The following is a 25,480-nucleotide window of genomic DNA, read 5'->3' as shown; positions in this document are numbered from 1 at the left end:
CTAACTAACTAACTAACAACTAACTAACTAACTAACAACTAACTAAAAGAACAACTAAACAACTAACTAACGAACGAATAAAACGAACGAACAACTGAACGAACTAAGAGAACTAAACAAAACCTAACGAACTAACTAACTAAGAGAACAACAACAACTAACTAACGAACAACTAACTAACTAACCTAACGACTACAAACGAACTAACGAACGAACTAACTAACGAACGAACTAAACTAACTAACGAACAACAACTAACGAACTAACGAACTAACGAACTAACAAACGAACTAACTAACTAACTAACTACTAAACTAACTAACTAAACCTAACTACTAACTAAACTAACTAATGAAAGCTAACTAACTAACTAACTAAACTAACTAACTAACTAACTTAACTAACTAACTAACCTAACTAACTAAACCTAACTACTAACTAACTAAATAACTAATCTAACTAACTAACTAACTAACGAACTAACTAACTAACTAACTAACATAACTCAAGCTAACTAACTAATACTAACTAACTTAACTAACGACTACCTAACTAACTAACTAACTACTAACTAACTAATAACTAACTAACTAACTAACTAACTAACTAACTAACTAAACAACTAACTAACTTAATCTATACACAATCAAATATTTACTCATCTCAAAAAAACATTGTAGTTACTCTAGGTTCAAATGCCATTTAAAAAACACCACAAAAATTTAAAAGAACATAATCCTTTCAGTCCTTTGAAGTTATAAATATTGTATCTTTTTCTTATAGTTCGCACTTTTAGCAAAGATATTTCTTATGTTCATTTTTGCATTGTATAAGTTAAAGAATGAAAATACCACAATGTTTAGAGACTTATTTTCATTTGTATTCTTAAAGTCACATAATCCTTGAATACTTATTGTTAGTAAGAATATTAGTTGTAGAACTATTGTTCAACATTTTTCCGGTAGCGCAAACATAGAACTTAGTATTTCCTTTGTAGCAACAGTGATGGATAAAATTAAAGAGATTTTTTTTAAGTTGTTTATGGAACGATATTTAAAACATTAAGTTAGAAATTGTAGATTTGAGGAATCGAAAAACAGTTCATCAATTTTAACTCACATATTGTAATACAACATTTACAGATAGCTTAAAATGGTTTATGGTATAAGACTAATAGTTATTTTAAATCCTCTTTTTAAGTTAAATATTTTTTACTTTTCACTATAAACCTCAAAAAACAGTGCGCGCATGTTTAATTATTTTCGTTTTCCTCCATTTTTGCTTTGTAGTCAGAATTTTATAAACTCAGTGGCAATTTAAATTTTCTTCATTATTCTTTGTTTAATAAAGAGAAAGAGCAAGCTTTTTTTCTTAACAATTCTGTAATTAAGATAATTTAAATGTGGTGGTAATGCGAAGTGTGTTTGTGTGTGTGTTTTTTTATACCCACCATCAGAAAGATATTTTGAGGGCATATTGATTTTGGTATTCCGTTTGTCACAAATCAAACATTTGCCGTAGACCCAGAAAGGTATAAGTATGTGTATACTTTATGTCCTTTTTAAATTCTAAGCCGTGCCCTTCATTCAAAGTTTTTGACCTTGAATGGAGAGTATGTTATAGTCGTCGTGAATAAATTTTTTGATTGGCTGATTCATCAACATATTTGTTTAAATCTTTAACCTGAAGTTGTTGTGTTTTTAGTGAAAGGCAAAGTTTAAAATGTAAGTACATACGATAGCTTTATGTGGCACACCTTGTCAGCTCAGAATTAGTCTCGACTCCCGTGGGTATGTTTTGATCGATTTTCGGACAATGACTATGGCTAAATATGAACTGATCGACGCAAAATTAGAAAGCTTTCTTTTTGGTTTAAAGATATATTATTTTAGGATTATATTATCCTGTTCAATATCAATCTTATTGTTTTCTATGTTAATGGCTTTACAGTTTGGCAAAAGAAAAAAAAAACTATTTGTTAAATTTTTATGCCCACCATCAAAAAAGATGGGAGTATATTGTTTTTGTCATTTCGTTTGTAACACATTGAAATATTCGTCTAAGACCCATAAAAGTATATATATTCTGGGTCCTTATTGGATTCTAAGACGATCTAGCCATGTCCGTCCGTCCGTCTGTCTGTCTGTTGAAAACTCGATAGAGTCTAAACGAAATAGCTAGAGAAATTTTGAAATTTGAAATTTTGCACAGATAATTTTAGTTGATGCAGTTTGTTTGGTATTGAAAATGGGCAATATCGGTTCACGATTTCGCCTAGCCCCCATATAAGGTCCCCTTCAAAAAATGTCTTTAACGCTCATAACTGACTAAAAGAAGCAGCTATAGCGCTGAAATTCGACATAAACATATTTTGTAGAAACCATAATATTTTTGTAAAATTTTATAAGGATCGGTCCATAATTGACCCTACCCCCCGTATAAGGTCCCCTTCAGAAAATCACTTTAACGCTCATAACTGTCCAAAAGAAGCATCTATAGCGATGAAATTCAACATGAACATATTTTGTAGGAATCTTAATATCACTGTACAATTTTATATGGATCGGTTCATAATTGACCCTATCTTCCATATAAGGTCCCCTTCAGAATATGACTTTAACGCTCATAACTGACTAAAAAAAGCAGCTATAGCGATGAAATTCGACGTAAACATATATTATAAGGATCGGTCCATAATTGACCCTATCCGCCATATAAGGTCCACTCAGAAAATGACTTTAACGCTCATAACGGTCTAAAAGAAGAATCTATAGCGATGAAATTCGACATGAACATATTTTATAGGAACCTTAATATCATTCTAAAATTTTATAATGATCGGTTCATAATTGACCCTATCCCCCATTTAAGGTCCCTTACAGAAATTGACTTTAACGCTCATAACTGTCCAAAAGAAGCATGTATAGCGATGAAATTCGACATTAACATATTTTATACCCATATAAGGTCCCCTTCAGAAAATGGCTTTAACGCTAATTACTAGCCTAAACTAAAATCATTCTAGAAAATTTGACGAGGATCGGTCCATAATTGACCAAAACAACAACACGACCTCCCCCCAAATAAGGTCCCTCTCAGAAAATGACTTTAATGCTTTTTACTACCTTAAAAATACAAGTACAGCGACAAAATTCGACAAAAATTTCTCTACCAAATTTTAGGAGGATCAGTCCATAATTGATCCTATCGATATACATATGTATGATGGTAAAATTATACATAGATGTAATAAATGAGAACATTATTTTGATAATAACAAAAGCATCGATTCTTAAATATCAAAGTTTATTTATAAGGAAGGATTCCTTTTCGGCAATGATTTGATGGTGGGTATACAAGATTCGGCACAGCCGAATATAATACTCTTACTTTTTTTTTAAATCCTATGGGGTTTTATTTTGTGTAGACCTGCATACAAAAACTTATTAACCTATCTGCATTAAACATTTTGTGCAACCATATGTAGAATAAATATGACATTTTCCTGGAATGAAAAATTATAAAATGAGTTTTAAAATAGTTCACCCGTTAAACAAATTATAAAGTTGTAGATATGCGTATTAGTTGGTTCACACATCGTGCCTTTTGTCAACTTAACACAAAATAGAAGTGCAGCTATGGAAACAAGTATAATTGTAAAAATTTATGACTTATTTTTGTTATTATAAAACACATTAAAGTTTTTCCTTATAGAATAATTTGTGATGCTGTTAAACATTTTACCTGGTTTTGCGTAAAAGTTGTTTGTAGACAAAAGTAATTTATACCTCATAATGTTTAGTTAGTTCGTTAGTTTAAAAGGAAGATGTACAACTCAAAAACCGATTTGGATGAAATTTGCACCAAGGTTAGTGCAATTATTTTTTACATAAACTCGGTATACAAAGTAATTAGTATTTGGAAGTTTGCAATACATTGAAATATTAGTCAAAGGCCGATAAACATTCTACGATCTAGTCATGTCTGTCCGTCTGTCTGTTGAAAACACGATCCGAGCGGAATGAGCTAGACAGCTAAAATTTTGCACAAATATTTTTAGTTGATGCAGTTTGTTTGTTCCATAACTCGCTTTAAAATACCAGTATAGCGACTAAATTTGACACGAACAAAACCGATGGAAAGATAAATCACACTGTCAAACTTTATGAGCATCGATCCATAATTGACTCTTCTGAGAATTATAAATTTGGCTTAAAATACATGTATAGCAATGAAATTCGTCATGAACAGTTTTATACGAAAACATCACTTTGTTTCCCTCAGAAAATGTCTTTAACATAGAGAACTGGCTTAGAAAACATTCAATTTAACATAACAAGTTTTATTGAAACCAAAATGTTTGCCAAATTTCGTGAGAATTTATCTATATGTGACCATACCTCCTATATAACCTTTTTTACAGAAAAAAATTATATTCAATAAATCATTCAAAAAATGTATTCAGATAACCTTCTACTATCACCCTGATGTTCATACTACAATTTAGATACGACATTAAAATTTAGAATAAGTGAGTAAAATGTTATAAGAAATAACATAAAGATCGATTCATATAGTATATGACCACATTTCGAAATTCACTTGGAATATATGGCATATGATTTGATGGTGAGTATATAAGACTCGGCATAGCCGAATATAGCACACTTACTTGTTTAACTTCACGTTTTTAGCCATTCTTTTATAGTCTAAAAATGAATATCAAAAGTATTTAATATGAGTATACAACTTTTACGTTTTTCATTAGAATTTATAAAACGTGCAATAATTTTCAAATTAAAAAAATTGTTTGCCATCTTTTTATAGAAAATATTCAAAAATCTTTATATAACTTGCGTTCTATCTGGTCACCTAACAAAACCTTACAAACTAAATTTATTATATCCCTAAGGGCTAGATATACGAGAGCTCCTATCAACGACAGATATTCTGTTTCATAAACTTTATGAGAAATTTCACTGGAAAGTTTTAACTGAAATCCTGCAAAGATCTTGACATTTGTTTGCATTGTTACATTTTATACGCGTTTAAAGTTTCTTAATATAATTTTTCTGACATATGGTGATCGAACCAGTTTCTTCATATATATATTTGAAAATAAATTTCGTGAAAATCTTTTTATTGTGAAAAATCTTACAAAAATTATGTTCTTTTTAATTATTACAGATTTAAAGTAAATGTCCTGTATGCAATACGTACATTTTCACTATTTCTCATAACAAATTATATACATATGTATGTATGAACATGCATATATATGTATGTATATAAGAACAATACATAAAATAAATGCATAAATATGAATGTATGCATTATTATTTATGAGATAACCAAGTATATACACTCTCTGTGAGAGAGTGCAAAACTAACTGCATGTACTCACTCTCAGTCAATGTATATTAGGCTAGCTGTTAACAAAAATAATATTTTGCAAGCCTGTACAAATATCCACAAATTCTATAAATTGTTTCACCTTATTATGTGTGAAAGGGTACTTATTGTCGTTAGTATGAATGTCTACATTTGTTAATAGATTTTTATTTCAACGCTATTCGTATAATTGTCTGTGTATACAATAATGTTTTTTAAAAACGAAGGTCTTCTGAAAAATCCTTTAGAAATAATGAGTATAAATCTTGACTTCAATATTAATTATATAAATCAACTCAGATTACACAGACCGACAACTGATTACACAGCCCTGTATTTATCTTAAACTAGCATAACCTGGGAGCTTCGCTACCCTAACATAAATTATATTCATAAAAAATTTAGTTTACTTTTATAGAAAATTAAAATTGTTTTAATGTTTCAGTTTTTTATGTTCAATAAAGTACTACAAAATACCTCATTTAATCAAAAAAAAAAAAAAATTATGTTTCTGTGTTCAATCTATCTATATATATAAAAATGAATGTGTGTTTGTTTGTATGTTTGTATGTTTGAACGTTATAGACTACTAAACGGCTGAACCGATTTTCTTGAAATTTTCACAGCATATTCCTGCATGTCTGGAATAGGTAATAGGCTACTTTTTATTTCGAAATTTCAAGTGGGCGATGAGCCACGCCCACATTAAGAAAATATAAAATCCGTATATTTTAGATAATATAACAGTTAGAGTCCTCAAATTTTGTCGGAGCCACTTTAGTGTCAATATGATCATTTAGGACAAAAAGTAGGCGGACTAGCATTAGGGGGCGTGGTACCTCCCATATAAATTAAATACAAAAATTCGTTTATCTGGGAAACTAATAGAACTAAATTCTTAAAATTTAGCACGAAGAACTTTAACATCCATATAAACATTTTGGGTAATAAATTGGCGGACTACCCATGAGGGGAGCGGCACCTCCCATATTAATTAAATACAAAAATTCGTTTATCTGGGAAACTAATAGAACTAAATTCTTAAAATTTTGCACAAAGAACTTTAACATCCATATAAACATTTTGGGTAAAAAATTGGCGGACTACCCATGAGAGGAGCGGCACCTCCCATATTAATTAAAAACAAAAATTCGTTTATCTGGGAAACTAATAGAACTAAATTCTTAAAATTTTGCACGAAGAACTTTAATATTCATCTGAACATTTTTAAGGAAAAAAGAGCGGACTTTCATCTGGGGGGCTTGGAGCCCCCATATGAATAAAATAGAAAAATTCGTATATCTGAGAAACAATTAGAGCTAGAATCATTAAATTTTACTTGAAGAACTTTGACATTCACCTGAACATTTAGAGTATAACGGGCGGACTTCCAATGGGTACCTCCCATATGAATTAAATACAAAATTTCGTTTAACTGGGAAACTAATAGAACTAGATTCTTCAAATTTTGAACAAATTATTTTAATATTCATCTGAATATTTTGGAGGAAAAATGGCGGACTTTCATCCGGGAGGCTTGAAGCCCCCACATGAATTAAATTCGTATATCTGAGAAACTATTAGAGCTAGAATCTTCAAATTTTACATGAAGAACTTTAACATTCATGTGAACATTTAGAGAATAACGGGCGGACTTTCAATGGGGGGCTTGGCACCAAATATATGAATTAAATACAAAATTTCGTGCATCTTGGAAACTCTTATATTATTCAAATTTTTTGTAGATAGATAGAAATTGGCGATAGATAGAAACTGGCGAACTTGCAATAATTTGCTTGACATCTTTTATATGTAACATATAATAAATCTGGTATTTATTTATACATATTCCTTTTAGGGTAGTAAAGCACACTGGGTATATATATAATTTGATGAATGAAAAAGTACCAAAAGTCCCTTTCAGTAGATTCTCATTCACTAAGATCCCTACATTTTAAATTTTATTTTCAATATCTATGTTCAATATCGTAAAAATATCAAAAAGTACCATCGGAAAAACGAAAAAGTACAAAAATCTCTCTCAATAAATTCTCATTTAATAAGGAGCATGTGTCATGTGTTCCATTTAACTATTTGAAGAATGGAAAAGTACCAAAGAGTTCCCACTTACAGGATATTATTCAGTCAAGACCATGTATGTTAAAATGTATGTTCCTAGGTTGAATATTTTAGAAAATTCTAAAAGTACCATTAATGAGATAAAAAGTACTAAAAACTTCTCTCTTAAAGAATCTTATTCAATGAGGACCGTGTATGTTTAATAATCAATTGTTTTGAATTAATATTATAGAACATACAAAGAGTATTATTTGAAGAAAGAAAAAGTACCAAAAGTGGAATAAATTCTACCTTAGTGGAAAGTACTAATAAAAAAGTAAAATTTTTCCTCTTTTCGCTTAGAAATATATTTTCTCTAGAATTAAGTTTACAAAATGTTCCGTATTTAAATCTATATATCACAGATAAAACTCAAACGAATCAAATCTGCATTATATTGTTCCAGAAAAATTGTGCTTTCAAAATTTGATCCTATAGAGGCCTTAGTACTCGAATTCCAAAATAATATACCAATAGCTTATTTTGTGTGAGTAAATAAACTACTTTTCTTAATTTTATAAAAACTGGCTCAATGAGTTTGAATAAAATTAAATTTCCCGTTTTTTTCCCTTTTTGGTACTTTTTTTCCCCTGTGAAATAGCAAAAATTTTATTACATTAAATATTACAGAGTTAGTCCGTAATTTAATAGGAATAATTCAATAACGCGAAAAAGTTTTCTTAATGTGCTAAATAAAAGTACCATAAACACAGTTTTCTCCCTTTTTGACCCAAAAAGGACTGAATTTAAAAAAAGTACGAAACAGGTTTCTCCTGTTGTGATGTATCCAAAATATTTATAAAAATTTTATTATGTTAATTAGTTAAAAAGTTATAAAAGGCCAAAAAAGGTACCAAAATCACCTTTGTTACACATTTTCACCCCTTAAAAGTACGAATTTCAAAAAAGTACCAGACACCCATCTGCTTATTTTAAGAGCAGATACAGGTGCACTTACAATTTTTCTTGTATCACTAATATTAGGTAAGATAATTAAGAAAAGCTGTTTTACCCGTTTTTTCTCTTTTTTACCCATAAATGTACAAATTTCCAAAAATCCCTCCTTAGTGGATCTACATAACCAAATACACATCTACTGTCAAAATTTCATGATTCTAGGTTCAGCCGTTTGGGCTGTGCGATGATGAATCAGTCAGTCAGTAACGCTACTCTTTTATATATAGTATATATAGATAAATCTGTTTTAAAACCACAAATGTATTTTTAAAATTGCCCTCGCATGTGTACGTACATTATATTGTACAAAATGTTTTTTTTACGCTTGTATTGTTTTTCTTCATCATCATTTAGTTGTTATTATTTTTCTTGTTGTTGGTGTGACATCTAAAGGATATAAAATATGTTACGTGAGTTCAAATTTCATTCATTGAAAATAAAGTTTACTACAGTTGATTCTTTATTTCTGTTATTTTTTTTTATTCTTGTTTACTTGGTCTTTCATTAAAATGTTTCTATTAATTACGAGTATGTATTTGAAATAAGTAATGAAGAAAAAAATCCAAAATAATGAAATCGTTATCATTTGAACTTGATTAAATGCTTGGGGACATTTACTGGTGTTGATATTTATGGTAACATATTGACACATTGTATATGGTATGCAATCAACCATGGATAATAAAATCAAGTTGGAAAGTATGGTCAGGCATGACCGACCATATAATACACTTTATCATTATGATTACATTAACAAATGTTGTTTGTGCTTTAAAGCCATATGTAGGAGATTCGGTTGTATGTAAGCTATGTTAAATAATGAACTGATTTCGTCTTTAGTTCCGTAGAAAATTATATTCCAAATTTCATTTAATAATTTTTAACATTGCTTGTTTGATTTTGTTTGATTTCAAGCTTGACATGGACAAAGAGACTCTAAATCGACTCAATAAATGATTCTACTTTAAATACTTAATGGTTGGGGTAGGATCAATGCGTTACAAACATCAGAATAAATGCATATTACTCTCACTCTTACTAGTATAGGGTATAATTAATTTAACCACCATGGACTAAAAAAAAACACACATTGTCCCAATACAAATTAATCTCTTAGAGTTGTATGGGAGAGTTACTTTAATTTTGTTGAATGATTAATGATTTTTTTCAAGGACTTTTAGTAATCAATTTTGGACTTATAAAGGCTAAACAAGTGAATAACAAAATTGTATTATGTATAAAAATTGGGTAAGGGTAAATAGGTAAAAAAAAGATTTTTTGTCAAAAAAAAAAAAAAATAAATAAATTAATATGCCTTTAAAGGGTGTTATTACGGTTAAAAGGAATTAGTTAAAGTTCATATGCCGTCAAGGTTATGAGCAATTAAGGAACTTAATGAGAAAAGTTTGGTGTCAAAATTATGATATGGTATCTCTGAGTGCTTATTATATTTGTATATTTATTCGGAAGTTTAAAGTACGAAATTGTGCTAAAGGGATGAACATTTCTATAAATACATATAATATTTATGCAGTTTGATTAACGTTGAGAATGGGCACTATCTGCCGCAAGTCTTGCATTTCGACAAAGAGTCAATGCATCGGAAAAAAACAGTGATTTTCACTAACGTCTAGCCACCTGGTTGGCTCAAATTCATCATTCGTCACGGATGTACTCTTTGTAAACGAGGGTGAAGATAAGTGTCAGTTTAGTGTCCCCTTTGTTAGCGAGAGAGGGGATACTAAAAAAACAAACTAAAGCTTTTCTCTGCCTCTTCGAAATATAGCTAGTCGCCTAGAATCAATCGTAATTCAGGTCTGAGTTGGGGAACGTCATCGCGATTATTTTTTTAAAACGTTCAGACTTGTGTTTGTTGTCTGGTTTTCGAAAGTTTTGCGTCTCGCCTGCACTGGTGTAGTGTATTACTTCATATTACTATTCCAAGTTAAATGTTGTCTATAGTACATAAACCTCATGCTTTCATATCACCTCAAGTGAGGTTATGTTTTATTGGTGGAGTCCATAGAATACTCAAACGTTTATACTCTTGTGGAGACTATTAAAACTTAACCGTTTATACCCTGGTGGAGACCATTAAAACTCTTCAACTTTACTGGTGGAGTACCATTAAAAACTCAAATTTTACTAAAGCGTTTAAAGGTTTCCAGCTTCCTATATGAAGATATAGGTCGACTTGGAAGATTTCTTTTAAATAGGTATTTCGGGACTGTCTGACTGAACTGCTGGGTATTTTAAAGATTTGCAAGAGACACATTATAGCATAGATTTCATATAATGTCTCTTTTATGACTACATATAATGTTCATAACTAACTTTGTAAATGTATTATCTTGCATAAAACTATTACATTTTAACAGACGTAGCGATATCATTAATTTGTTCTGAAATCAGGTTTCAGTATTTCTAAGATACGTTTAAAATTGGCGTATGGTAAATACTATTCGTTCTTACTGGTTTTAACTCTATTTGGTCGTAAACATTTTGTTATAACTACTACATTATAGTTGTCACTCAATAGTGCATTATAACTTAAATTGTATAACATTATCATTATTATAAATAAGGAAATGTCTACACCCATAAAAACCTAAAATAAACGTATTACTTTAGCTTCATATCAGAACTTTTTTTATATTATCCTTAAGGAATACTAAAACTATAAACAAATATTCCTCCACCACATAAACTGTCGATAAAATCGTAAGAAAAACAAATATTTGTGCGTATTGTACTGCATACGTATTATGTATTTCATGTTATCATATACAGTAATTGTCACTTTTGATGGGTCCTACAAATGGAAATGGGCGAAGACAAATATTTGTTTGTCGGAAAATAACGAGTGATAATATCAGTAATATTTGTTGAGGAAGGGAAATAGGGGCAGTTCCAAAAAGTAAGAAAATTGTGTTGAAAATAAGAAAAATATTATTTTCCCTGAAGAAAATAGTACCTGAAATTAGTGTTTTCTAATACTTAATAGAATTTATTCGGTATTTTCAACTTTTTTTTTTCAGTTGGAGACAACTTTTAGGAGAATCAAACACATATTTTAAGGGGTCGTTATAAATTTGATATTGCTATACTTAAATACAATCAGCTTATGAAATATTATCAAAAACATATGTATTGATATATGCATAAATCTAAAAAATTAGTAAATCTCTTTTCCAACTTTTCATGTGCATTGAAATATAATTGATTTAAGATTTTACAAATGGACCACCTGCCAGTCAGGACCTTGATCGACTGCAGTTTCAATTTATTTTATTTATATTAAGTTTTTATATAAAACGAAAATTAAAATTTTTTTCATTCTATGATACCATTTCTTAAAATTTTTGTCTTGACTTCAATACTTGGTGAGCTGGATCAAAGGATATAAAGGTCCTTTTTTAAGGTTTTCATGATTTTTATCATATTTCTGGCAAATAAATCATAGGCAAATTTTGTATCATATGAAAGGTTTTTGGAAGGCGATATCAACAACATAACACAAAATTGTATACAACTCCAAAAATATTACAAATGTTGTAATTTTACGGAAAATTTTTAAGTTTTTCAAATTTTTATATAGAATTATTTAATGTAATTAATTGAAATTATTACATTATAAACCTCATATAATTTCAACGAAACGGTTTTTTCTGTTTCTCTTAATTCGATATGTTTTGTATTTTATTTAAATATTTTAAATCATATCCCCGCCGTTATTGTGCTAGCTATAAACGCGCAATTTCATTAGCTTTAATGTTTCATTCCATTAGAAATCAAATTTTTCAAATTAACTAAAATATTAAAATAATTTATCCTAAACATCTACTTATTTGTTATGATTGCTTTGTTAATAACGGTTTGTATGTTGTTGTTTACATAGTTTTGCAATGTTTTGGTATCGTACATAGGTTTCAATCAAATAAAATTCGATCTAGATTTAATTTTGAAAAACGTTAAAAACCGTTTCCGTAGATTTTATTCAGGAATTTTATGTATTAATTTCAACGAGTTATTTAAAATTCATCGGTCTTAAAATGTAAATAATCTGAAAATTTCCCGAAAAATTACAAAATTTCGATTACTTTTGCTGTTACAAAAAATTCTGATATGCCATTGAAAGCGTCTCTCAAGGACCTTTCTTATGATACCAAAATCGGAAAAACTTCAAAAAAGGACTTTTTGATCCTTTGATCCAGCTCACCAAATATTAACGGCAGGTCAAAATTTTTGAGAAATTAAATTTTCATTTTAGATGGGAACATTGACACCTTTTTTTTCTCCACATAAATGGGGCCACCCTAATGTACATATATAAATTAAAAACCACATATTGCACTAACGAAAATTTACCACATTTCATTATACTCTACATTCTAACAAATACGTGTATGTATTTATGTATAGAATAAAATAATTTGTCTTACCATATTAAGCGATATACAATGTACAAATTGATAACATTGTATAAACATAAAAACCATAAAAACCACAACCTATATTACAAATAGTTAAATTCCTAATGTTGCTCATCAAATGCTATTTTAATAAGTGTAACTATAATATTGGTTTATATAAATATTTATCACATATACAAATATGTATCTACTTTAAATGGCTAACAAAATTATTACCAGTTGTTTTACGACAATGTTTTTATAGACGGATGGACATATTAAATCGATTAAGATATTGATTCTGGGAAGATTTATAAAATTCAGTGGTAAGTAAATGGTAATGAAATTCTTATAAACAAATTTTAAATGCTTGATATTATTATAAACTGACTTCTCTAGAAAATATGTACCATACAAAAGTCTATTATATAGTTTTGTCAATTTTAAAAATGTTTAATATTTTCTGTGTACGAATGATTTTTGTTGTAAGCGTCAAAATTATGATAAGTAAAAATTCAGTTTATGTAGGTTCAGATCCGTTTGAAAATTATAAAAAAAAATCATAAAATGCTTTACTCAAAACTATGTTTTTTTGATTTATGGCGATCTTATAGTAAATGAGCGAGCGGAAAACAAATATTCTTATATGTGTCTGTGTGTATGATGGAATTTCATTTTGACATATACTATTATATGAATGTTTTTATTTGTATATTTATGTCTGCGTGTTCTTCATTTCCGGCGAGTCGGAAGAATAACAAACTGATTTTGTATAGACAAATACAGTGCTCAATAGGATAGAATTTGTTGAAGTATAAATACTTAAATGTTTTTTACTTTATTTATTTTATACTAAAGAAATATTTTTTACTTTAAACATTTTTTGAAACTTTAATATGAAAACAATTTTTATATCGGGAATGCGTTAATAACACTAGTTTACAAATTTATACTTTTTATTTGCTCATGTAATGAAACATATATTTATGAAAAGGGCTATGTCCGATAGCTTTTTCCTATACGTAAACATTTTGCGTTAAAGAGTTTTTAAATTTTGCATCATCATTCAGAAATACTGGTAAAATATTTTAAAATTAATATTGATTTTGGAATGCTTGCGTCTTTTTAGGGAACCTCATAATCAACTCAGAAAAAAACTTAGATTATATTAAATTTAGAACTTTCCTAAACCACTTTTTATTTTTTTATTTTTACCAGCTTTTTTGTAATGTTTTTCTTACGTTTTTATTTTTTGAATTAAAATAAATTTCGAAAATATTATTAACAATTTATTCCAGAATTATAAACCTGCGGATTTAAATATAACCTCAAAATTCAGTTGTTACATTCTCTTCTATATTGTTCCAAAAAAACTCTTCGAAGTATTAGTGATAAATCTGACATCTATTCACCAAGATTTAAGATTATTTCAAAGGAATTTTTCAATATTTTAGTGATAAAAAATCAATTGCCAAAGTTCCGTTAGTAAGAACCATAAAATTGTTTATATAAAAAATACAAAAAACTTTAAAAAACTTCCGAATTTAACGCTTTCTAGAATTTTTTTGAATAATTAAAAGATTTGACATCCTAAATGTTTTTTAAATATATTTTATGGACTTGGACGGCCTAAATAAAGAAACCCATATAGATTTTATATTCTAAACTAAATCGTTGTAAACTAGTGTAATTATTTGTTATTGCATTAACTTTAATTTTGACTTTATTATGGTACATGGTACTTTTAAATACATAATTAACATTTCAAAAATTCATTTTCATTTCATTTACCTTTTTAACAGATTAAATTAAATAAATTCTTAGATGGCGTGTCATAATGTCCGTGGACATTATGACACACTAAATTGAGTCATAATGTCCATGGACGTTAATGCAATATCAAAAGTGTCACATTGTTCATGAGCATTGTGACAGAAAGTCCATGGATTTTAAGGTGGCGTGTCATAATGTCCAGTGACATAATGTCCATGACACACTAAATTGAGTCATACAGTCCATGGACGTAATGACAGTTTTAAAAGTGTCCCAATGTCTATGAGCAAAATGACATAAAGTCCATGGGTTTCAAAAAGTGTCCATTTATAAAAAAAAGGCTTAATTTAGCGATGTTGGTATTCGAAATACACCAGAGTAGAAAATCCTTGCGCCCGTCCGAAGGCCCGCTTTCCAGGACACTTTTTAAAAGGAATCCAAAATGCAACATACACCAAATTTAGGAGCAATTCTGTTCGGTATGAGAGTGTCCCTTTCCTAAATTCTAAACAAATTATCCAATACATTTCTGTTTTAAAAGTATCACAATGTCCATGGACATTATGACACCTTTAAAAAATTGTCATAACAACACTGGACATTATGTCACTGGACATTATGTCACTGGACATTATGTCACACTAAAAAGTGTCCATGGATGTTATGACATTTTTTAAAAGTGTCATAATGTCCATGGACATTGTGACACTTTTAAAACAGAAATGTATTGGAAAGTTTGTTTAGAATTTAGGATAGAGACACTTTCATCCCAAAAAGTATAGCTCCTAAATTTGGTGTATGTTGCTTTTCCTTCCTTTTAAAAAGTGGCCTGGATAGACAGCCTTCGGCCGGGCGCTAAGGTTTTAAACTCTGGGGTATTTCGAATACTAAATTAAGCCTTTTTTTATAAATGGACACTTTTTGAAAACCATGGACTTTATGTCATTTTGCTCACAGACATAACGTCTATGGACATTATGTCACTGGACATTATGACACGCCAACGATTTCAAAGAGTCCATTTATCAGAAAAAGGCTTACTCTAGAGAAGCCGGTATTCGTTATACCCCAGAGTTTAAAACTCCTCCACCCGGCCGAAGGAGTCACTTTATGGTGTGTCATAAGGTCTATGGACATTATGACGCTGGACAATATGACAAGCCACCAAATTCTTATACTAAATGTAAGCTTTTTGGACTGAACGTAACTATTTTGCTTGTCACGCATGTATTATGTTTTATACAGATCAAATCAATTTAACTTACTTTATTTTCTCCCAAATTTCTTCGCCAAAATGCTTGAGCACCAACAGCTCCAGAGCGTAGTTAACAAATCCATACTAAAAATAAATAAATATTTATAATAAAAATTTTTGTATTTTTAGGAAAAAATATGTGTTGAACTCGTTCAGGTATAAAAGTAATTTTAATATTAATTAATTATCGAAAAAGGGACTAAATGGCATGAAATAAAAATAAATTTTTGAGCGGGATATCATGGGTAAACAGCATTTGTTGGGGTCGTTAAGAAGTGTATAATTTGGTCTCTAGATTAAAAGTCAAAATGAAAAACATTTAGCTGAAAGATTTTTTTCGATTTAGTTTATTTTGAAAATCAATTGTGACGGTCCTATAGAACAACAAAAATTGCCTGTGATTTTTTGCTTTTTTTTGTTTTTTTTTACATGCTTTGGCAGTAGTTGTTAACTATTATTCACCTATACGTATACTTAATTTTTATTTACTTATTACTAATATAGTGCTCATACGCCTTCGGGTGTAAGTATAATACTTACCATTTTGTATAATGTGCGTTGTTGCAGTTGTTAATTGTTTAAATAATTATTTTATATTGATTGAATGATTAAAATGAGCTTTTAATTTTGTTATTAAATTTTTTATAATAAATTTTCAAATAAACACGTTTTATTTTAATTTAATATATAAATCACTGCAAATTAACAGAAAGGTATATATTTAATTCATGAATATATTTTTTTTTAATTAATGTCGTACACTTATAAGTTAACACGTAATGCGTATTTTTTTAGTTATTTTTTTTAATTTTTTATATAAGTAATATAGAGGAAAAAGTACTCTGCTGTTGCTGTGCAAACACAAGTCAGCGGAATTTTTTAATTGTGGACATACTAGCAGTAGTAGTTGTTTGCATGGTATATTTAACTTAAAAATTAACCAACACCAATATTAAATAATAAATAAAAAAGAACACCAAAGTATTAAATAAGCAAAATATACTAACTTTCAGTTTTTTAATGGTTGGCTTAATCTGCTTTTTATGACTTAAAAATCAAATTAACAAAAAAAGTTTAAATTATAAAATAAATACGAGGAAGAACATGAAAAAAATTTAAAAATTTTGTGATTTAATGAGAAGTAGGTTTCTTTTTTGAAGTTAAGCTATTCATCGAGCAGAATCTTTATATTTAAAAAATAGAAAATCGAGACAAAACGTTAAACATGTCTTGGTAATCTAGTTAGCAGTTTTATAGTTCTTTTAGTCCATGGTTCATGTATATGATTCTTACCACAGAATCATATAATTCAGTATTGTATTTGTTTATTGATCAAAATCAAAATAAGTCGAAATTGTACATCTTTCTTTCATATATTAGGATAGAAGTTGTTGCAAATTTAATCCCGTGATCGGTGATTTTGAAAACTTTCTGGGTATGCTTCGTTATCATGGTTAAAAGTTAAATGTATGTATATTACCAAATTGTGTTTAGTAGATTGCATGTTTAAAATAATTTGTAGACCTTAAGCAAACATATACATACGTTTTTAATGTGTATACTTTCATACAAACTTTAATGCTGCTGCTAAATATTGCATGCATGCATGTAAAATAGGGTAACACCCTAGACAAGTTCATTTTCTAAATTTCTCAAAATGTTTATCATAGAATTTTTTATTTAACATTGGGTAGTGATTAAGAATTGGGAACACATAAACATTTTTTATTAATTATAATAAATTAAAAAGCTAGTGAAGATTTTAGCATTTGTTTCATAACTCTACCAATAACTGGTGAATACTAGATTTGATTTCTGAACTTTAAAAGTTTTATTTCACAGTAAATTTATTAGACCACCTTAATATGTATAGCATGTTAATGATTACATATTTTCTGTCGTTTTTAAAAGAAACTTTCTAGTTTTCTTTAAGAAAATTATTTGAATTTTTATGTATTTTAAAAAGATTTTTTAATGGTTTTTTCTTTTTGTTTTTGTAATTAACCTTAAAAATTTCTATAGTAAATAGCTATAGTCGTGAAGTTCTAATAGTGTGCATATTAATATTTATTCTAAAATTAGTAGGTGTGGCAAATCTAAGTAAACAACACACACTTAATAATGTAACTAAAAATCATACCCAGGTCAGAATTACACACACTAGTGAGTTTTTGGTGATGGACATTAAAACAAAATTCAAAATAGATATCTTTGAGAAATGTAGAGTATTAACCATTTTTGACATAGTTTGAAAGGAGGATATATATACAACATATTGGACTCCACTCCACTCGGACTCGAGGCTGTAGTGCGCTCCATTACTAGTGTGTCAGGTGAGAATCAAAACCACCTACTACGGTCAACTTGACTAGAAAACTAACCACAAACCTACCGGAGTCATAAGACTCTCCTAATACGTAGTATGCAACTAGTGAAGCAATATTTGTTTTCTTATATACCTGATTTTTTTAATAAAATTTTATCTAAACATTAAAGCACCCCATTTTCACAACTCATATAAAATAACAAGGTGACAAACTAATTTGTACATCATTTTCAAAATACATACATAGGGCTTAGTTGTAATAAAGGGTTGAAAATATCTACTATATGGTAGAACAATATGTATATGCTTCATTAATTTGTAGATTCTACTTTTTACTTATATTATCTTATTTAATATTTTAAACAAGTAAGGTATATTTTTTTTCTAAATGTACTTGAATTTTACTTATTTTCTTTTGGCACAAACAAAAGCTCTTGAAAGAAGTTTCAAACACTTGTGTTAAATTAAGCGATACTTTCATAAGCTCTTAGCATTAAACAGCCTTCCTTTGTTTGTGTTTCGACATTGTGCTTATTCATAAACATACATATTTTAATTAAGGGATAATCAATTAAAAAAAATTATGACTGAAGTAAGCGATTTTGAAGTTAGTTAGTTAGTCAGTTAGTTAGTTAGTTAGTTAGTTAGTTAGTTAGTTAGTTAGTTAGTTAGTTAGTTAGTTAGTTAGTTAGTTAGTTAGTTAGTTAGTTAGTTAGTTAGTTAGTTAGTTAGTTAGTTAGTAGTTAGTTAGTTTGTTAGTTAGTTGTTATTAGTTAGTTAGTTAGTTTTGTTTAGTAGTTAGTTAGTTTAGTTATTAGTTTATTTTAGTTAGTTAGTTTGTTATTTATTCAGTTAGTTATTATTTAGTTAGTTAGTTATTTAGTTTAAGTTAGTTCTGTTGTTAGTTTAGTTTAGTTTAGTTAGTTTAGTTAGTTCGTCGTTCTTCGTTCGTTCTTTCGTTCGTTCGTTAGTTCTTCGTCGTTATTTAGTTCGTTCGTTCGTTCGTTCGTTCGTTCGTTCGTTATTCGTTCTTAGTTTAGTTAGTTAGTTAGTTAGTTAGTTAGTTAGTTAGTAGTTAGTTAGTTAGTAGTTAGTTAGTAGTTAGTTAGTTAGTTAGTTAGTTAGTTAGTTAGTAGTAGGTAGTTAGTTAGTTAGTTAGTTAGTAGTTAGTTAGTTAGTTAGTTAGTTAGTTAGTTAGTTAGTTAGTTAGTTAGTTAGTTAGTTAGTAGTTAGTTAGTTAGTAGTAGTTAGTTAGTTAGTTAGTTAGTTAGTAGTTAGTTAGTAGTTAGTAGTTAGTTAGTTAGTTAGTTAGTTAGTTAGTTAGTTAGTTAGTTAGTTAGTTAGTTAGTTAGTTAGTAGTTAGTTAGTAGTTAGTTAGTTAGTTAGTTAGTTAGTAGTTAGTTAGTTAGTTAGTTAGTTAGTTAGTTAGTTAGTTAGTTAGTTAGTTAGTAGTTAGTTAGTAGTTAGTAGGTAGTTAGTAGTTAGTTAGTTAGTAGTTAGTTAGTTAGTTAGTAGTTAGTTAGTTAGTTAGTTAGTTAGTTAGTTAGTTAGTAGTTAGTTAGTTAGTAGTTAGTTAGTAGTAGTTAGTTAGTAGTTAGTAGTTAGTTAGTTAGTTAGTTAGTTAGTAGTTAGTTAGTTAGTAGTTAGTAGTAGTTAGTTAGTTAGTTAGTTAGTAGTTAGTAGTTAGTTAGTTAGTTAGTAGTTAGTTAGTGTTAGTTAGTTAGTTAGTAGTAGTTAGTTAGTTAGTTAGTTAGTTAGTTAGTTAGTTAGTTAGTTAGTTAGTTAGTTAGTTAGTTAGTAGTTAGTTAGTTAGTTAGTTAGTTAGTTAGTTAGTTAGTTAGTTAGTTAGTAGTTAGTTAGTAGTTAGTTAGTAGTTAGTAGTAGTTAGTTAGTTAGTTAGTTAGTAGTTAGTTAGTAGTTAGTTAGTTAGTTAGTAGTTAGTAGTTAGTTAGTTAGTAGTTAGTTAGTTAGTAGTTAGTAGTTAGTTAGTAGTTAGTTAGTTAGTTAGTTAGTTAGTAGTAGTTAGTTAGTTAGTTAGTTAGTTAGTTAGTTAGTTAGTTAGTTAGTTAGTTAGTTAGTTAGTTAGTAGTTAGTTAGTTAGTTAGTTAGTTAGTTAGTTAGTTAGTTAGTTAGTAGTTAGTTAGTTAGTTAGTTAGTTAGTTAGTTAGTTAGTTAGTAGTTATTAGTTAGTTACTTAGTTAGTTAGTTCAAAATCTACTTATTCGTATTGAATAAATTTGATAACTGCTGTAATTATACTATACATTGCAAATAAATTAATAATGAAATATTATGTACATAACTTTAATATTAAATTTTAACAAATTTAAAATCTTTTCATACACATTAATTTTTGGCTTATTTCAGTTAAAATTTTTACTACACTTTAAATATATAAATGTATTCAAGGCCATTTATATATATGTAAATGCTAATTTATGATGATAATTTATATAGTAAGATAACAACATTTTTACATTACACACTTTAAGAAAAACCAAGAAATGAATATTAATTATTTAATTTTGTGAGAAACTGAAAGCAAGAAGGATATTTATGAACAAAAACGCATAGATAAACAAACAAATTAGTCATATGTATGTATATGTATTCATGTACATACATATGCATGTGGTGGGTTTTTGATGGTTACAACAAGTGCAAAAGTTAAACATACATATAAACAATAATATAAACCGAAATCTTGATTTAAACAAATTATTTAAAATTGATTTAAAACTTTAATTTTTATACTGCTATAAACACTATTAAAATTTATTCCTCTATTGCTTTTAATAGATCATTCAACTTGTGCCTTTTAATATACAGTTTCCTTCGTTTCTTTTTTCATCATTTTATTCACTTCATTTAGATTTCAAATTCTCTTAAGGAATTCAACATATACATATTTATTTTTCACTGTTTTTTTAATTTTTCTTTTATTATTTATTACTTTAAAGAAATTCGCATCAAATAATACAACAGCAATAATAACAGCAGCAGCAGCAGTAGTAATAATAGCAACAAAAAACACACTATTTAATCGAACTATACAATGAAGCAGAGGTACATATGTATATAAGTATCTGTAGTATTTATGTATGTTTTTCTATATAAACACACATCTATACATACATTTTAAACACACACAAACACTGGCACTCTTTTAAAGTTTACACATATATATATATATATATAAATATGTATGTATAGATTTTTCTTCTTGTTATTGTATTTCTTCTTATATTTTTCTTTCCAAATAGTTGTTGTAGTAGTGGAGAAACGTTTGATATTTATTCGGTTTTGTTTTTATCTTTTTTATTTTTCTTCTTTATTTATTTTACCGTATTAACTTCCGTTCGTAAGAAAGAGTCGCCATAGACTAAGGATATTTCTTCAATTACATACAGTAATATAAATGGCGCTTACGAGTATATTTGTTAGTAAAGGTGTCAGCTGTTTGTGGGACTTTGCCTGGCAGGACCTCAGACAACTGTCAAAATGTGTATTTTTCTTCTCAATTATGTGTACAGAAGAGTAATAGCTTTTAGAAGCTTTTTTCATAAAGTTTGCTATAGGTTTTTGGTTACAATATGAGATTGCTGGTAGTTTTGGCATTAAAATGTAGATGTCAGGTTTAAACTTTAATGCACAGGAAACTATGTTTTGTGTTATGTATAAAATATGTAAATTTCCTGTTTACCTAACAATGGTTGGTAGTGAAAATGGGGAACAAATTACGTTAAAGATAAAAACGAAATAACTATAATACAACTTAAAAAAAATATTTAATAAATAGTTACATATATAAAATTAATAGTATTTATTAAAAATGTGTAAACGTACATATAATTTTTATTTAAATAAATTCACAGCACTCTGTTTCTTGTTTGTGAATTTTGAATACCGCATATTAAATTCCACCATATTGAACGAGTGTTTTTATTTATGATAATAAAATAAATAAACATAACAAATCCTTGAAGAGTCGATGTTAAACAAAAAATGTAAGAAAAGACGGGACTACTCTCCAAATGTGCTAGCATTCCAAAAATCCATGATATACCCAACAGGAAAAACAGCAATATCGATAGATATACTTGTCTTAATATCTGCTTACGAGTACGTTGATTTTTAAACTGAATATTCGATAAAAGTAGATTTAGTATTATATTACCAAATATGCTCACATTTGCAATAATTATTAAGACCATTGGCAGCATAACACCCAAATAGAAACCATATCCTGAAGGATAACAAATAGCTGTATTCTCCGCATTACTTTTTGCATTAGGCATATAGGCATCAGGCTTATAGCGGACTAATAAAACAGTGGGTATTAGCGGCAGACCCCAGGATACAATAAAAAATTTTCTTATAAAATTACTGCCCATTTCACTATTATAAACTTTAACAAAGCGCTGATATTGTAAGACCGCTATAGAAAGCATCCACATGAATAGCACCAAAACAATATATTGCAAAAATGCTCCCGTTATCAGACAGTGCATGTAATTATTAATATCAAATATTACAGCTTTAAAGTCTGGTATATTCAGCAGCAAAAAGAATATCATAATGAGAGTAAGAACAAAGCAAATGTTCAATATTACTTTATTCGTCGAGTGTTCACGCCACTTAGGAAAACAGACAGCTGTCAACCAAATGCAGGCGAGACCAAACAACGATAGGCCACAACCGAGAGCAGAAATCATATCCAATGCACTGTCATTAAAGGTATCCATAATCTCTAAGTTAAGTAAGATAGAAAACGGTGTTAAATGCGATGTATTGCAAAGTAGAAGCTCTTCATTTTGGCTATTAATTACATAGGATGTATTAGTTCCTTTCGTTATCCATGTGGTCTTGTTCCAGTAGCCGCAATCAGGTTTTGCATTTTTCTTATATCTTGTATTGTTGAAAATAAATGGCAAGGCACTGGGTAATTTTTCTGAAATTGAATTCATAAAAAATTATTAAAAGTGTTTAGTGAATGTTTTGATTTTTTTTTTTCTCAAAAAATTTAAGGTTCAATTTTGATCTTGTCCCCATGAAACTTGATGAATTATTTTTAGTATATTTGTCTTACTCACCCTTATAATCAATTAAAGTTATTTCCAAAACACTCTTAATGGGTTTATGCTCCATTACAGTTTGATTTACAAAAAGTACATCATTTTTTAGTAACATAATTTTCAAAATGGTATCATTTTTAGTACCAGTTTTTGTAATAATACTATTCCATAAATCAAATGGAAAATAGGTGGCTACCTCTAGATCCGGTTCTTCTAAAAGTTTATCGAGTGATTGATTTAAGTATATAAAATGATAATAGTTATTTGAATGCTGATCGTATAGACGTTTCAAGGCTGTAGAATTATCGGAATTAAAAATGGCCACACCAGAAATATTGGAGCATAATGGATTTATAAAAAATAAGCTGGCCTTTGACACAGTTGCCATGTAAATACCATCATTAATAGATTTGCATTTATTGGCAGGTACTAATTGTTTTGCCATATTATTCAAATACGAATCCATTATAGAAAAAATCTCGTTAGTACAGTTGGAATCTTTGATGACCTCAGCATCGGTTTGCATTAAAGTATTGGTTAAATTTAAAATATCTGGTACCAGTTCCGGCTTTTCATCTTGAGCTAAAATTACCTCTAAAATATTATGGATAGCGTTTATGTGGGCCGGTGTTCGTTTTTCTTCGTCAGCTTTTAGAAATTTGATTGATTTGGCAATAGCAACTTTTGGGTTTGTTTTATATAATTTAAGATCAGTAACATCTTGATTTAAAGTAAATAAATCTTCTTTGTTTAAAATATTATTTTGTTCCTTTTCAGAATATTCTTTTTCCCAGCAAACTAAGTTTTCTTTTTCCTCATCTGACTTTTTCCATAACTTATTGTGATTGGTTGAATTATATTCACATTTTCGTGTTAACAATCCTGTTTTTAAATAACAAGGTTTTTCCAGACGGCCAACATCCTCTACATCTGCCGACAGCCATTTATTGAGATATTTCTTCAGCACATTATTGTCATTTCTATAAAAGAGTTCCAATGTTTCATCTGCACATTTGTTTACGATTTGTGTACAACTAACATATTTACTACTTTTATTATTATCAATCCATTTAACAGAACCATTTTCTTCGGAGCATGTACGCTCTAGAGGCTTTCCAGTTGTTTCAGAACATATATTGTATTTATTGTGAGCACTTATGTTGTCTGGAAACCATATAATAATGGATGTTAGCTCATCTGTGCCATTGACTAAAATTATATTCTCGATTACTTTTTTGCACTCTTCACCGGCGGCGATACTAACGAGAATTGTGATGATTATAAACAGCAACATTAATAATTGTAATTAAATGAGATCTAGTTAATATAAAAACTTGACAAAGACTGAAACAAATTAAAAAAAAAATAAACATATTTAAAGCAAACCGCATAAAGTTGTTTGCTTTTACTGAAAATAAATATTAATTCTGTGTATTTTAAAAATCCATTTATATAAAACAATTGAGTCAATTTAAACAACGATAGGGAATTTCATTATGCATTCACTTTTGTTAGACCGTACGTTGAGGATTCTAACTAACTAACTAACTAACTAACTAACTACTACTAACTACTAACTAACTAACTACTAACTAACTACTAACTAACTAACTAACTAACTAACTAACTAACTAACTAACTAACTAACTACTAACTAACTAACTAACTAACTAACTAACTAACTACTAACTAACTAACTAACTAACTAACTAACTACTACTAACTAACTAACTAACTAACTAACTAACTAACTAACTAACTAACTAACTAACTAACTAACTAACTACACTAACTAACTAACTAACTAACTAACTAACTAACTAACTACTAACTAACTACTAACTAACTAACTACTAACTAACTAACTAACTAACTAACTACTAACTAACTAACTAACTAACTAACTAACTAACTACTACTAACTACTAACTAACTAACTAACTAACTACTACTAACTAACTAACTAACTAACTAACTAACTACTAACTAACTAACTAACTAACTAACTAACTAACTAACTAACTAACTAACTACTAACTAACTAACTAACTAACTAACTAACTAACTAACGAACTAACTAACTACTAACTAACTAACTAACTAACTAACTAACTAACTAACTAACTAACTAACTAACTAACTAACTAACTAACAAATAACTACTAACTAACTA

The 25,480-nt window shown here is 28.5% G+C and overlaps 2 protein-coding genes across 4 annotated transcripts in view; both read right to left on the bottom strand.

Moving 5' to 3' along the window:
- Positions 1 to 16,601, bottom strand: part of LOC119599809 (guanylate cyclase soluble subunit beta-1) — a 195,760-nt gene extending 179,159 nt beyond the window's left edge. For both annotated transcript variants that reach the window (XM_037949696.1, XM_037949695.1), the window contains exons 1-2: positions 16,447 to 16,601; positions 15,917 to 15,990 (exon numbers count right to left, since the gene is read on the bottom strand). In XM_037949696.1, coding sequence (XP_037805624.1) covers positions 15,917 to 15,990; positions 16,447 to 16,449 — 77 coding nt within the window. In that variant the 5' untranslated portion in view covers positions 16,450 to 16,601. The remainder of the gene's footprint in view (positions 1 to 15,916; positions 15,991 to 16,446) is intronic.
- Positions 16,602 to 22,076: 5,475 nt separating this feature from the next.
- On the bottom strand, positions 22,077 to 24,634 carry LOC119599817 (adhesion G-protein coupled receptor G2-like). 2 transcript variants are annotated; one of them, XM_037949714.1, is made up of 3 exons: positions 24,347 to 24,500; positions 23,326 to 24,287; positions 22,077 to 23,183 (listed from the first exon to the last, which is right to left on the bottom strand). In XM_037949714.1, the coding sequence occupies exons 1-3, from the start codon at positions 24,388 to 24,390 to the stop codon at positions 22,102 to 22,104; spliced, it is 2,088 nt and encodes a 695-aa protein (XP_037805642.1). In that variant the 5' UTR covers positions 24,391 to 24,500; the 3' UTR covers positions 22,077 to 22,101. The 2 variants fall into 2 exon arrangements, with proteins under 2 accessions (XP_037805642.1, XP_037805641.1); XM_037949713.1 differs by having other exon boundaries at positions 23,326 to 24,634.
- Between the last annotated feature and the right edge of the window lie 846 nt (positions 24,635 to 25,480).

Source organism: Lucilia sericata, unplaced genomic scaffold, assembly GCF_015586225.1.
Source record: "Lucilia sericata isolate MDLA Ls3-8-SP2 unplaced genomic scaffold, ASM1558622v1 Contig000089F_arrow, whole genome shotgun sequence".
In the NCBI taxonomy this organism is placed as follows: domain Eukaryota; kingdom Metazoa; phylum Arthropoda; class Insecta; order Diptera; family Calliphoridae; genus Lucilia; species Lucilia sericata.
This window is presented reverse-complemented; position numbering and strand designations above follow the sequence as displayed.

What these genes read in the sequence shown, in the direction of transcription:
- LOC119599817 (XM_037949713.1), bottom strand. Translation starts at nt 24,601, where the DNA reads ATGTTGCTGTTTATAATCATCACAATTCTCGTTAGTATCGCCGCCGGT. An exon ending in AACTTTAATTGATTATAAGG is followed by an intron (nt 23,184 to 23,325) that starts GTGAGTAAGACA and finishes ATTCAATTTCAG; the next exon opens with AAAAATTACCCAGTGCCTTG.